This window comes from Haplochromis burtoni, unplaced genomic scaffold, assembly GCF_018398535.1.
Source record: "Haplochromis burtoni strain Fernald_Lab_line unplaced genomic scaffold, NCSU_Asbu1 Contig_187, whole genome shotgun sequence".
Lineage (NCBI taxonomy): Eukaryota > Metazoa > Chordata > Actinopteri > Cichliformes > Cichlidae > Haplochromis > Haplochromis burtoni.
The window spans coordinates 389780-402187 of record NW_024582548.1 but is presented as its reverse complement, the minus strand read 5'-3'; the positions used below and the strand labels follow the sequence as shown (position 1 = coordinate 402187).

At 39.6% G+C, this 12408-nt stretch overlaps 1 protein-coding gene across 8 annotated transcripts; it reads left to right on the top strand.

Moving 5' to 3' along the window:
• Window positions 1-1022: 1022 nt before the first annotated feature.
• On the top strand, window positions 1023-11953 carry LOC102299092 (tropomyosin alpha-1 chain). Of its 8 annotated transcripts, XM_005934553.3 has the most exons (10): window positions 1023-1339; window positions 2150-2275; window positions 4295-4428; window positions 5477-5594; window positions 5743-5813; window positions 5894-5969; window positions 6088-6150; window positions 6387-6456; window positions 7071-7149; window positions 7529-7744. In XM_005934553.3, the coding sequence occupies exons 1-10, from the start codon at window positions 1226-1228 to the stop codon at window positions 7530-7532; spliced, it is 855 nt and encodes a 284-aa protein (XP_005934615.1). In that variant the 5' UTR covers window positions 1023-1225; the 3' UTR covers window positions 7533-7744. The 8 variants fall into 8 exon arrangements, with proteins under 8 accessions (XP_005934615.1, XP_005934616.1, XP_005934617.1 ...); XM_005934554.3 differs by lacking the exons at window positions 7071-7149; window positions 7529-7744 and adding an exon at window positions 11278-11948; XM_005934555.3 differs by lacking the exons at window positions 7071-7149; window positions 7529-7744 and adding an exon at window positions 9159-11240.
• Window positions 11954-12408: the final 455 nt, after the last annotated feature.

The window sequence follows — 12408 nt, the reverse complement described above, 5'->3', positions numbered from 1 at the left end:
ATGTAAGACGAGGTCAATGATGTTCATACAGTATTACACAACTTTCTTTTTCGGGTCCAGTTCTTCTTACATGCAAATAATCAATCACTGTAGTCAACAGTAGGTTAAAATATCATTCCTCAACCGTCCTGACTGTATGTTGTGTGTGACAGCTGCAGCAGTGCCAGTGGCTGTGTGAACTCTCACTAAGGCGCAGGGAGGGGGTGATGTTGAAATTCCAGAGCTTCTGTATGTGCACACCACTGTACCCACTGTGGCAAATCTGAGCTGGAATTATCTTGCATGTATTAGCTCAGAGAAGAGTTGGACAGGCTTGATGATAGAACTCTACCGAAAGCAAAGCCTATCTGGTTGCTGCTTGGATGTTGAACTATGTTGTAAGGGAGCTGCTGAAATGATCCCTGAGCAGCAAACAAGCCATACTGGCTAATATGACAGCCCTCCAGGGGAGAAAAACTTTCGCAGGGGCTTAACCAATCAGATATATTTGTTTTGTGGGAATAGCTTTGATGCAAGAACTGGTACCATAATTCTTTAAGTGTTTATTTCTGGATACAGAACAAAATGTTTGATTAAGTAAGCAAGTAAGCAAAATTTATTTATATAGCAAATTTTAAGGCAAAAACAACCAAAAAGTGCTTTGGAAAGGTATTAAAAATGTTTGGTGGATGCAGTTTGGCTCTGTTGTGTAAAAAGGTAGGTTTTAAAATAATTATAGGATAAACGTCAGTTGATGTCTTAAATGTACATTTTCTCACATGTATTGTAGTTTGTGGCTTATCCTTCTGGGTGCTAACTGAGTCGTCATTACCAACGCATTTATTCCAAATAACCCCCCTCAGAGAACTACTCTTTGAGTCCTGACACTTTACTTCCACTTGGAAGGTGTTAGAAACAGGAGTGGACGTCTTGCTGTGAGAGGGTAGTGCCTTCCTGACGTCTGTACCCCATGTATAGTCATAGAAGTGGTCAAATGTCTCGGAAGAGCGAATCAGTGAAGAGATTTAGGAAAAAAAGAAGGGTCTCCACGTTGGCAAACAGCTGTAGTTCATTCCGAAACTGTATTCGGTATCCAGTAACTGCCCAGCCAAAATACATATTTGACTCACTACAGACTAACCGAGCTCGCACTCCAGCTTGGCGTTCAGAGTGGTTCAGACGCTCCGATCCCTTCATTCAGTTTCTTTTGTTTGGTTTACGCAGAGACCGCCGACACTAACCAGCCATGGATGCCATCAAGAAGAAGATGCAGATGCTCAAGCTCGACAAGGAGAATGCCTTGGACAGAGCTGAGCAGGCCGAGTCAGATAAGAAAGCATCTGAGGACAGAAGCAAACAGGTCGGCATCCAGTGTGAAACTCGCTCTGATGCTTTTACGCAGCAGTGCCATTGGCACGTTGTGCAAGGCGCTGCATGATTCTTTCCGATGATCTCCCACTGAGGATTATTATTTGATTAAAAAAATCACTTTTAAATTATAACCTTAAAAATAACTTTTCTTTTAGCGTTTCTTTACTCCATATGTTGACTGCATGAGGTTGGCACGATTGGAAATTGCACATTTCTAGTTGGATCCTTTATTCATTAGTTATGCTGTTAAGCAATGAGATAAATATTAATTTCAAGGGCGACCTTGGCTCAGGGGGTTGGGAATCGCATCTGTAACCGGAAGGTCGCCGGTTCGATCCCTGGGCTCTCTGTCCTGGTCGTTGTGTCCTTGGGCAAGACACTTTACCCTACCGCCTACTGGTGTTGGCCAGAGGGGCCGATGGCGCGATATGGCAGGCTCGCTTCTGTCAGTCTGCCCCAGGGCAGCTGTGGCTACAACTGTAGCTGCCTCCACCAGTGTATGAATGGGAGAGTGAATGAATAGTGTTATTGTAAAGCGCTTTGGGTGCCTTGAAAAGCGCTATATCAATCCATTATTATTATCATTTAAGAAATCCTTAAATAATAGTAATTAATATAATTAATAGAAATAATAGTCTTTTAATAGAAATTCATTCGTTTAGTAACAAATATATATGTGTGTGTGTCCCTTTTTTAATTAATAAAAGCGTGTTTTGATTCCGCGTTGTTTGTGTTGCGAATTAATCTGAGAAAATCATCCTCACATAAATGAAAATCTTCTCGTTTCTCTGCGTACCAGCTTGAGGATGACCTGGTAGCACTGCAGAAGAAGCTGAAGGCAACTGAGGATGAGTTGGACAAATACTCTGAAGCCCTGAAGGAGGCCCAGGAGAAATTGGAGCTCGCAGAGAAGAAAGCCACAGATGTGAGTTTGGGCCGAAGGAACCCATTTGGCGCACCCACTGCCTAATGATATGACCTTGATACACTCCTTTTGAGTCCCGTCTGGAAACTAAGATCACCAGCCATGAAACAGACACCCTAATGCTTAAGTTATGCATTAATCAATTATAAGAGAGTTGTGGGCTTCATAAGAATATATGGATAGTTAAATTTAGCTCTTGTGCTGTATAAGGTAAAGTCACAGCTCACTGGCTTACCGTTGCGTTCCACCACCATTTGGACGAATCTGAGGGCCAGTGTCTGATTTCAGTCGTGTATTTTACAAGCATATTATGAAGTGCATTTTGACAGATTTGTGGCCCTGTTGGCCACAGAACGTACTCCGCGGTTATACTCAACCCAGATGAAATTACCAGTTTATTGGCAGCGTTCATTCTTACGCCAATAAAGCCTAATTGATGACGTCAGGAGCAGAGACGACGTCAGCAGCAGCAACAAAATTTTTAACATCCGTGAGATAGACTCATGTTGACTGATTTAATGACAGGGTATAAACATAGCAATATATTTGAATATTATAGACTACAATAGAGCATAGGTGTCTTCTGTGCTCTTTAAGCCAGTTTAGTGCAGGAAGACAAAGTTCTGCAGGTCTAATTAGCACAATTATGAATATCGAGAACATTAATAACACTGTCCGAATAATTAAACTTATAATGTGTGTATTATGTGTGTATAAGTGATTTAAGGCACTCTCTTGCTGTCTTTAGATTAAGTTGATGTTTGGAACTGTGATTTTGAAAGGCTTAGCTCAAATTAGCAGTAGGGGACGCACTTAAACTAACTGGTTCATAATGTAGTTTTGTCGTAGCCAAAAAGCATTAAAATGGCTTGATAAATATTTTAAAAGACCATTACTAATAATTATGATCCACATATTCAGTTCACTAAATTTATTCAACTATTTTCGAGTCAAATGAGTTACTTCCGGGGTTGGTGGCACGTCCCAATCCTCATCAGCGGTTGATTAAAGGCGGTGGGGGCAGGGATCAAACGCGCCGCATCTCCAAGTGTGCTTGTGTCTGCGTGTGGGGAAGCACGCAAAAAACGGAGAGAAAACTAGCTTAGCTGAGACAAACAGAGCAAAAAAATGGCCGGTGGGAGCTCCCTGGAAGCGGTGAAAAAGAAAATCAAGTCATTGCAGGAGCAGGCCGATGCGGCGGAGGACCGGGCGGCGTTACTACAGCGGGACCTGAACCAGGAGAGGAGTGCGAGGGAAGCAGTAAGCGGCTAATGACTCTATAAGGCAATTAGTCCCCGGGGAGCCCAGAGCATTAGGAGTAAATCTGGTCAAAAAGCATGGTTGCTAAGTAGGCCCAGACCGCCTCGGTATATGGTCGAAAACAGGTAGCAGGTTGGCGAGTTTGAAATTAGCCCACCGATGGATGTGAGTAAGGGATGGGTGGATGCGAAAGGACTCCACCCGGTAGATCCCGAATAAACAAAACAGCCCTTTTCAAGTAAGCTAACGGCACAGCAGCCCCGCAACACCGCAGGTCCAGTGAGATAAAGCCCTCCCTTGTGTGACTGGCTAGTTTAGGCACAGGGACCTCCATTTATCCACCTTGCGACATAACAAAACGTAGCCGTTTAGCTAATTTGTTTAAGACTAAATCACAGCGAGCCACGAAATTACAGGTTTGGCTGGGAAAACGCCAGAGAGGGTGGATAAGTTTGTCTCCTTTAAGAAATCCTGTTGTATTCTAACCAAAAAAAAAAAAAAAAAAAAGAATAAAATGTGTTAGAAAAAGAGAAATGACGCACACTCTTTAACTGGTGTTGGAAAATGTACATAAACAACCTGCATCCCTCTATTGGACAAGCTGACCCAGGCCAATCTCTCCAGGGAGAGCATGAGTTATTTTATCTGCCTAAGATCTCACAGCAGCTGAAAGCCTGCAGAGCCAAACATAACACACGAATTTCAGTTAAATGAATAAACTTGTTGTGCCTGTAGATGACTGGTGTTGTGCTCTCCTAGGCTGAGGGTGATGTAGCTTCCCTGAACAGACGTATCCAGCTGGTTGAGGAGGAGTTGGACCGTGCTCAGGAGCGTCTGGCCACAGCTCTGACCAAGCTGGAGGAGGCTGAGAAGGCTGCTGATGAGAGCGAGAGGTGGGTATTTTGCATCTGGAAAACTGGCACTAAACGGCCACCCCTCTTATATTATTCATACTCATTTGCAGAGTACTGTAATGGAAAAAGGGTGACAAAGAAGGGTTAAGACAAGCTCGGAAAAGAAAATCCTGCGTTGAGTCTCTTGTTGTTGCTAACTTTTAAAAGGCAAGGCAAGTTTATTTATATAGCACAATTCAACAGCAAGGTGATTCAAAGTGCTTTACAGAGACATTAAAAAACAGAAAGCATGATTTAAACTGGAAAAAAGAGGAAGGAAAGGTAGATAAAATCAGTAGTTAAAATGTAAGTTCTGAAATTTAAGCTTAAAAGTTAAACAGTGTGGATTTGGTGCTTTATTCAAATGCAGCTGAGAACAGGTGAGTTAAAAGCATTAAACATAAATGGAAATTTAAGTTCTATCAAGTGCTTTAATACTGGATTTTGCTAAACTTTATTATATTATAAAACCAAACATTTGCACATGACATATGCTCTTTGAGTGTCACTTAAGATTGGGCTCACTGCTGCCACCGGTGGCTTGAAGTTGTATTGTATCACTCTTCACAAATGTGCAGGTATTTAAATAATTGCATTTAATTTAATTGTTGCTTTGTGTAATATTATAATATTGAGATGGTTACGGTTTCTTTATGATTGAAAATGCATAGCTCCTGATCAGTGGCTAATCCACACCTGTGGAAATTTAATAGAACGTTATTCCGGTTCATGCCCATGATTTTGTGTTGTGCTTCATTTGGTATTCAATTCATCCTTATCCTCTCAGACAGTTGCCATGTGCTTGGCACAACATGACAGATGAGGATGTGTGTTAGGTATTTAGACACTTTGTCCATATAGTCATGTAGTGGTCTCTCTCTCTCTCTCTCTCTCTCTAATTTTATCTCTACTTCACTAATACAAGGTATTGGTATGATCCATATGCTTTGCACTAAATGTTTCTTTTAAGAGTGGAATTTCCTGTTCCTCTATGACGCATAGTGTAAACATTACTAAGACTCACCTTATACCACTTCCCTTCCCTCAGAGGCATGAAGGTCATTGAGAACAGGGCAATGAAGGATGAGGAGAAGATGGAGCTGCAGGAGATCCAGCTGAAGGAGGCCAAACACATCGCTGAGGAGGCTGACCGCAAATATGAGGAGGCGAGTTTCTCAGCTGTTCAGTGCACCCTGAACTTTGACAATTGTTCAGTTATTTACTTTGATGCAATGCTTGACATGTCTGACCAGTATAGGATGCACTAATGTGTTAAGCTAGTGTGGGACTAAACTTAAGGAGTTGTGACTTCAGGTTGCCCGTAAGCTGGTGATCATTGAGGGTGACTTGGAACGTACAGAAGAGCGTGCTGAGCTGTCTGAGAGGTAATGATCACATTTTCCTCACACCTCTCTTGCTTTCTGTGGTTTTTCTCTACGTGTTTAATCACACCATAACTCTGCAGCAAATGCTCTGAGCTTGAGGAGGAGCTGAAAACTGTGCAGAACAACCTGAAGTCTCTGGAGGCCCAGGCAGAAAAGGTAAGATTATTGACAAATATTCATATTATAAACCTATAAAGTTTGTTTGAAACTTATTTTTGTTGCATTTTCATGTTTTGTATATTTGAGTGACTCTGCCCTGTGTATGTAACCACAGTACTCGCAGAAGGAGGACAAGTACGAGGAGGAGATCAAGGTCCTGACAGACAAGCTAAAGGAGGTGAGTTAGAGTTATCAGTGAGTCATACGTTTATGTATCCTAAATTAAATTTTAAATAGAAGCTTCTCTTGAAACTGAAGATTGAATCGATTGCATTACTTAATTGAATAAATATGCTGTGTGTGTGTATATATTTTTTACTCATACTTAAGGGCTTCCTTTCCTCTGGGGCTGTGGTTATTAATTTCCATTAGGAGGTTTACATTACCAATGTTTTATTGCTGTCCTCCACATAGGCTGAGACCCGTGCCGAGTTCGCTGAGAGATCAGTTGCCAAGCTGGAGAAGACCATTGATGACCTTGAGGGTATGAATGTTTTACACTTGGTTTTTAGTCTTTGGTGCAGCATTTCATGTTCATTTTCCATATAAGCAAACATCTGTTACTCTTATTACAAAATGTATTGATGCAAAAAGCAACCCAGTGACAAGTCTTCGTCTAAAGTAGAGTCCTGGTTTCTGAAAGGGAAACTAATAAAAGGCAAATCTCTCATGTGGGGCTGTTTGAGGTATTTATCTGGTCAGCAGGTTGTTAAATAATCCCCAGGACAAATATCTACACTGTCAGTTGTCTGCCAGAAGAAAAACAAAACTAATAAGCAGAACCTGCCATATATGATTCATGTTGGCATCAATATTTCTCACTGCAGTGCAGTTTGGCATGGTGGTGTATTGAGCGTTCAAGGCCAGCTAGCCCCGAGAAGTGTTCACAGGGTCACGGAACATGTGAGGCAGTTTCTCGGTGACTCCTCAGGAATTTGACACTGTGTCAGCAGCTGTTCATGTTCCTTCCTATTTCTGTCCTGCCTTTTTATTTCAGTTCCTCAGTTTGCATTTTCTTTTGGCTTTCATTTCTTGACGCTGTTATTTTTCTGTTCACTGCCCCCTCACTGCCACTCTATAATAATTACAACTCTATAGATGAGCTGTATGCCCAGAAACTGAAGTACAAGGCCATCAGCGAGGAGCTGGACCACGCCCTCAACGACATGACTTCCATGTAATTCACAACACGCTTGTTTCCGTACTGTCTTAGAGCTTTATCTCCTTAACCACAGCGACAACATACAGTAGCGCCCTCTTGTGGCATGTTTGAGTGCCGTGACTTTTTAACTTTGCTAAACTACAACTTTAAATCCTTCCGTGCTTGTCTAACACTAATTTATGAGTGACCTAATCATGTTTGATTTCTTTTTTTTTTTAAAAATATATTTTAATACAATTTTTTTGCAGACCTTTTAACATGAGTGCTTACTTAGTAGAGCTTGTTCCCTGTCTCAGTTCTCTTAGTTCTGCATCCATTTTTTTCTCTCATGTCATATGTTTTCATTCTTTTATTTCTCCCTCCAACATTTTTGTTCTTTTGTTTTTGTTCACAGCTAAATTCTCACACTCTTCACTCCAGAAGCTGCTTGAGCATCATCCTTTCTCTCCTGTGCAGCACAGCCCTACTTTCTGTCTCCTTTGTCTATTTATTTCTTTACTGCCCTGGCAGTACTGCACATTGGGCCTTGGCTGCTGGAGTACATTTGTCCATCTGTCTTTCAGACCTTTGAGCCACATTGCTTTATATAAAATAAACATTTTTCCATCTATGTCATCCTTTTCTTTTTCTCTTGCAATGCTTCATTTCCATTTGTCCTTTTTTGTTATTGTTTTACCTTCTTTGTGTTTTAATTTATACTGTTTAGTAGCTTTTGAATAAACTCCTGAGTTACTTGTAGTGGCAGTGAATTGTATTCAATTTTTTAGTTAGCTGATTGGGGATTTTATATACTTTTTTTTAAAAATATTTTTTTTATATCTTTAGTTATATTTTATTGTTTTAAGGCTTCCTCACACCTTCAGATTCAGCTGTAGTTAAATGCAGTTGATGTACTTTAGAAATGGCAAGTTAACATTTTCAATACTCATTGAGTGTTTGCAGATGTGAACGTAGCCAAAAAAATAAAACCAAAAAATAAACACTCCTCATATTGTAGGTCTAAATAGCAAATCAACTAGACTCCAAGCCAGTATTGGCAGACATGGTCACTAAAACTACTACTATAGATTTTTTATTTTATTTTATTTTATTTTATTTATTTATTTTATTTATTTTTAATTCTTTAATTTAAAGAATGCTAATACAGTCACAGGGGCTATAGCAGAGAAATGCGACTGTAAATTATAAACAATTGAGTAGGATAAGATTTGTTTAGTTTCACTTGCTAAATTAAATCTATTGAAACTCGAATGGGATTGACCACAAAATTGTAAGGCTGTTTGGGGTGGCCCAAATGTCTTATGTCATAGTCACAGTAGTTCACATGAACTAATTGCATGCAGATCAAACCTCATAGATTTAAAGTAGAAATAGAAAATTCCCCACAAATGGTGACATAGTTGCTACAGAATGGCAATTTAACTGTAGAATTACATGCTCTGCAATGTTCCCTTTTTATATAGGAATATACAGAGTTCAACTAGGTGCCAACCGGTTGAGTCAAGTCCACTGCTTCAATGAGGTGACATTGTTGCGCAGATAAGATGTGTTCATTGGTACAGGCTGCACAAACTGTCTGCAGTCAGTTGGACCAGGTTAACTCCCATCAGGTGACCTCTGCAGTTCTCTGGTGATTGAAAGTGGCTGCTGCAGCTAGATGCAAAAAGATCCAGTACAAACATGTGCATCATCATTATTTTTCTATTTGTGAGTGTGTGTTGTTTTGTCCCCTAACTAATCCCAAGGTGGTTGCAGTCTTATCATTCTAGTCTAAGTAATTAATAAGCAGTGAAAAGGAAACGGTGTTTGTAAAACCAGTAGTGTGTGAGTTTTCTGTGGTTAGCCAAGATGGCAGGCTTATGACTGTCTTTAAAAAAACCAAAACACATTTCTTGAGCCTTCTGTGTTCATTAGGTCAGGAAATCAACAAACTTATTTTGTGATTACCTTCAAAGCGTCACTCTTTATACTAACCTCCTTTCTTTGTCTTTCCTTTTTCTCCTACCTGCTTTCTGACTGTCAAGACCACCTATACAAGCAGCTTGAGAAAAATCGTCTTCTCACCAATGAACTGAGAGTAGCTCTAAACGAGGCATAAACTGGAAGGGAATCTTGTATGCTTTAATGTTTCTGAAATTCCAGTCACCAGGAATGTTGTTGTACTGTTTATTTAAATAACTATACACAGCAGCAGTTATGTCTTAAAAACAAAACAAGTTACACTTTCAAAAAAGTGGGAATACAAGTGAGAGATTTTCACATGCATGTTCCAATAACTGCTTCAAGTGGAAGGTTACACAGGTTCAGGAGAGGGACGAAATTCAGTTGATATATTTTCTCAGTTATTGTCAGGGCTACATAATTGAAATCTGGTCTGCAATATGTGCTTCTATCCATGAAAAGGAGGCCTTGGAATATTGCAATGGACTGAACAAATATCATCACTTTTAAAATTACTTGGATTATACCCAGATTTTCCTTTTTGTACTTGGGTGAGATGGATGGTTGGACAGGTGTGTAGTTTTTACTTGTAGCATTTCAGCGAAGCATTCACATTTTAATTATGAATTGCAATAATTTAATAAATTCAATTATGTAGCACTAGTTTACAGCAGCAGTCACCTAAAGCACTAAATATTATAATGTAAAGGCCCTGAAGATTAGAGGGAAACCCCAACAATCAAACAATTCCCTTTGAGGAAGCACTCTGTGACAATAGGGAAAAGGAACTGTCTTTTAACAGGGAGATCTTGGGGAGGATGGCAGCATACTGTGATTGGTTGGGGTGTGAGGAGAAAGATGACTAAACGCACCAAGAGAGACTAAATGGAAAAATAATGGTATACAATAGTGGCATGTAAATGCATCAGGGGTGAAGAGGGAAGTGAAGAAATCCTGAGTGCGTCATTGGACGTCCTCCAGCAGCCTTAACTTGTAGCAGTATAAATAACTAAAGCTTTATTCAAAATAATTTTGTTTTTCAAATGTAATCTTAAAAGTAAAGAGTTTTTTTTCCCAAACTTCAACTGGGAGCTCATTTGATAGGAAAGGAGCCAGATATCTGAAGGCTCTGTCTCCCATTCTACTTTTAGAAATTCTAGGAACAACAAGTAAGCCTGCAGTCTGAGAGCGAAGTGCTTTGTTGGGAACTGTTCCCACAAACCTCATAGTTATCTGTAGAGATGTCTGCCTTCTCCAAGAATATAATAAAACTACATGGTGCTCACCTTGCGATGCTAAAAGTGCCAAATAATTGGGTTGTGACTTCAGGAAAGAAACATTCCAGCTGAATTTTTCCCAATGTTTATTTTGGGGCGCTTTAAGCATCACAAGGCAAGATGTTGCTTGCCTTGTGATGCTTAAAGCAAGGCAAGCAACATTTAGTTTCATTATATATCCTCAGGACATAGCAGCTTAAGCCAAAACAGTGTAGCTGGATAAAGAGAACTTCAAAGAAAAGGTGTGCAGTTTTATTTAGCGGCGAACTGTTTGTTAATCGTAGCACAGGAGGAGATTGATCATATGATTCACCTGTAGCAACAAGGAAGTGTTGGCGGTAAGGAAGATGTGAATAACAGATTGCACAGTATTCCTGTATGATCTGTCAGTAATTTGTCTAAGTGAATGGGGAAGAAAAAAGGACGTGGAGTGTGCATATACAATAAAAGTAAAGTGATACTGGTCCAATAGTAAAAGGAGACAATTATTAGTGCTTAGAAGAGTTTTCAGTTTTTTCCTCAAAAGTGCTAGGGTTTTATACTTTGGTCAATTCCACTGCCAAATCATATATTACAAAAAAGGAAAGCTTTTTTTTTTTCCCCCCCTTGCATAAACTCACCACGTCCATTCTTGACCACAGCCCTGTCAATAGTGTGAGTTTTTACTATTTCTAGTATACTTTAAATAAAAGTTCAAATCTGATTAGTTATATCAGAAAATCTAAATAACTTGAGGATATCGACTCCGCTAATAAGTGCTGACCTCTTACTGGAAAAAAATATATATACTGGGGTATGTAACGATATCCAGCATATGTTTGTCACTGTACCTGAGGTAAACCTTTGTCTGACTATATTCTGTGTCTCTTGCAACTGTTTTTCTTTCTTTTTTTGGATTTTAACTGATGCAATGCTATATTAACAGATAAACTCACACGTGCTAAAGAAGAGGGCCTGAGCATAAAGCAGATGCTGGATCATACTCTAATGGAGATGGTTAACATTTGACCTAGCTCTGTTCCCCTCCTCACATTGCCTCATCTGCTCTGAATATGGCTGGCTCCCATATGACTGACTGCTACACGCAAAGCTGGAGCTTGTGTTTGTCTCCTCTGACCGTGGCATCTTGAAGACACAAGCTCTGCGCAAGTTAGAAGCTCATCTACAGTTTCCTTTACGCACTGTAGTCAAAGGTCATTTAAAGTTTACTGTACATCTTTAATTGTTTACATGTACGTGTGGGGAATTTGCACTTTTTTGGGGAATATACTGCACATGATCGTCATGAATGAAGCCATAATTTAAGCCAAGGTTATGAAAGGGACTTTTATTATGTGTACTTTTGTAAAGTTGCTTATGTGTTAGTTTCTTTTTGTATTGTAAAAATGTATTCACTGTCAGTGATATTCTCTTCCAGTTTAGCAAGGAAGGAATTCTTAGCACAGTAGCGAAACTCATTATATTGTTTCAACTAAGCAAACTAAATAGTTGTGGCGTACTTATCTATGTAGGTGTTTTCTTTTTGAAACACTGATTTTTGTTTTTTATCTTGGAGATGTACAAATCATAAATAAATATGCGAATCAACCTGGCTGTTGCAATTGTTAATTGTTCTTGGAAGAAAGAAGCTTGAGTTTCCCCCAAGACCTTGACTGCCTGCTTCCAAGGAGTCAAGGTCTTGGGGAGTGATGAATCCTCAGAACCTGGACTTGAACATTATTGAAGAAGTGTGGGATCATCAAGAAACCTGGAGAACTCTGAAAACCACTTCAAGAAAGTTTACATACAAGAGTTCAGACTGTTTCTCATTTTCCTAGCAAAATTTAAAGAAATAAAGGGTTACTCAAGAAATTTGCATAGTAGTGTTAAAAAAAATTTTTTTTCTTGATGCCATCTCAACATCCAAAGACAAACACAAGATTAAACTTTTCTAGCTTGGGGGGGGGGAAAGGCAACTGGACCTCCCTAAACTTGTTGTTGCAGCTCTCATCCAAAGGCATATGGGTCTAGAGATGAAAATGCCCGAATTGTACCTTTAATAAAAATAAATTAAATC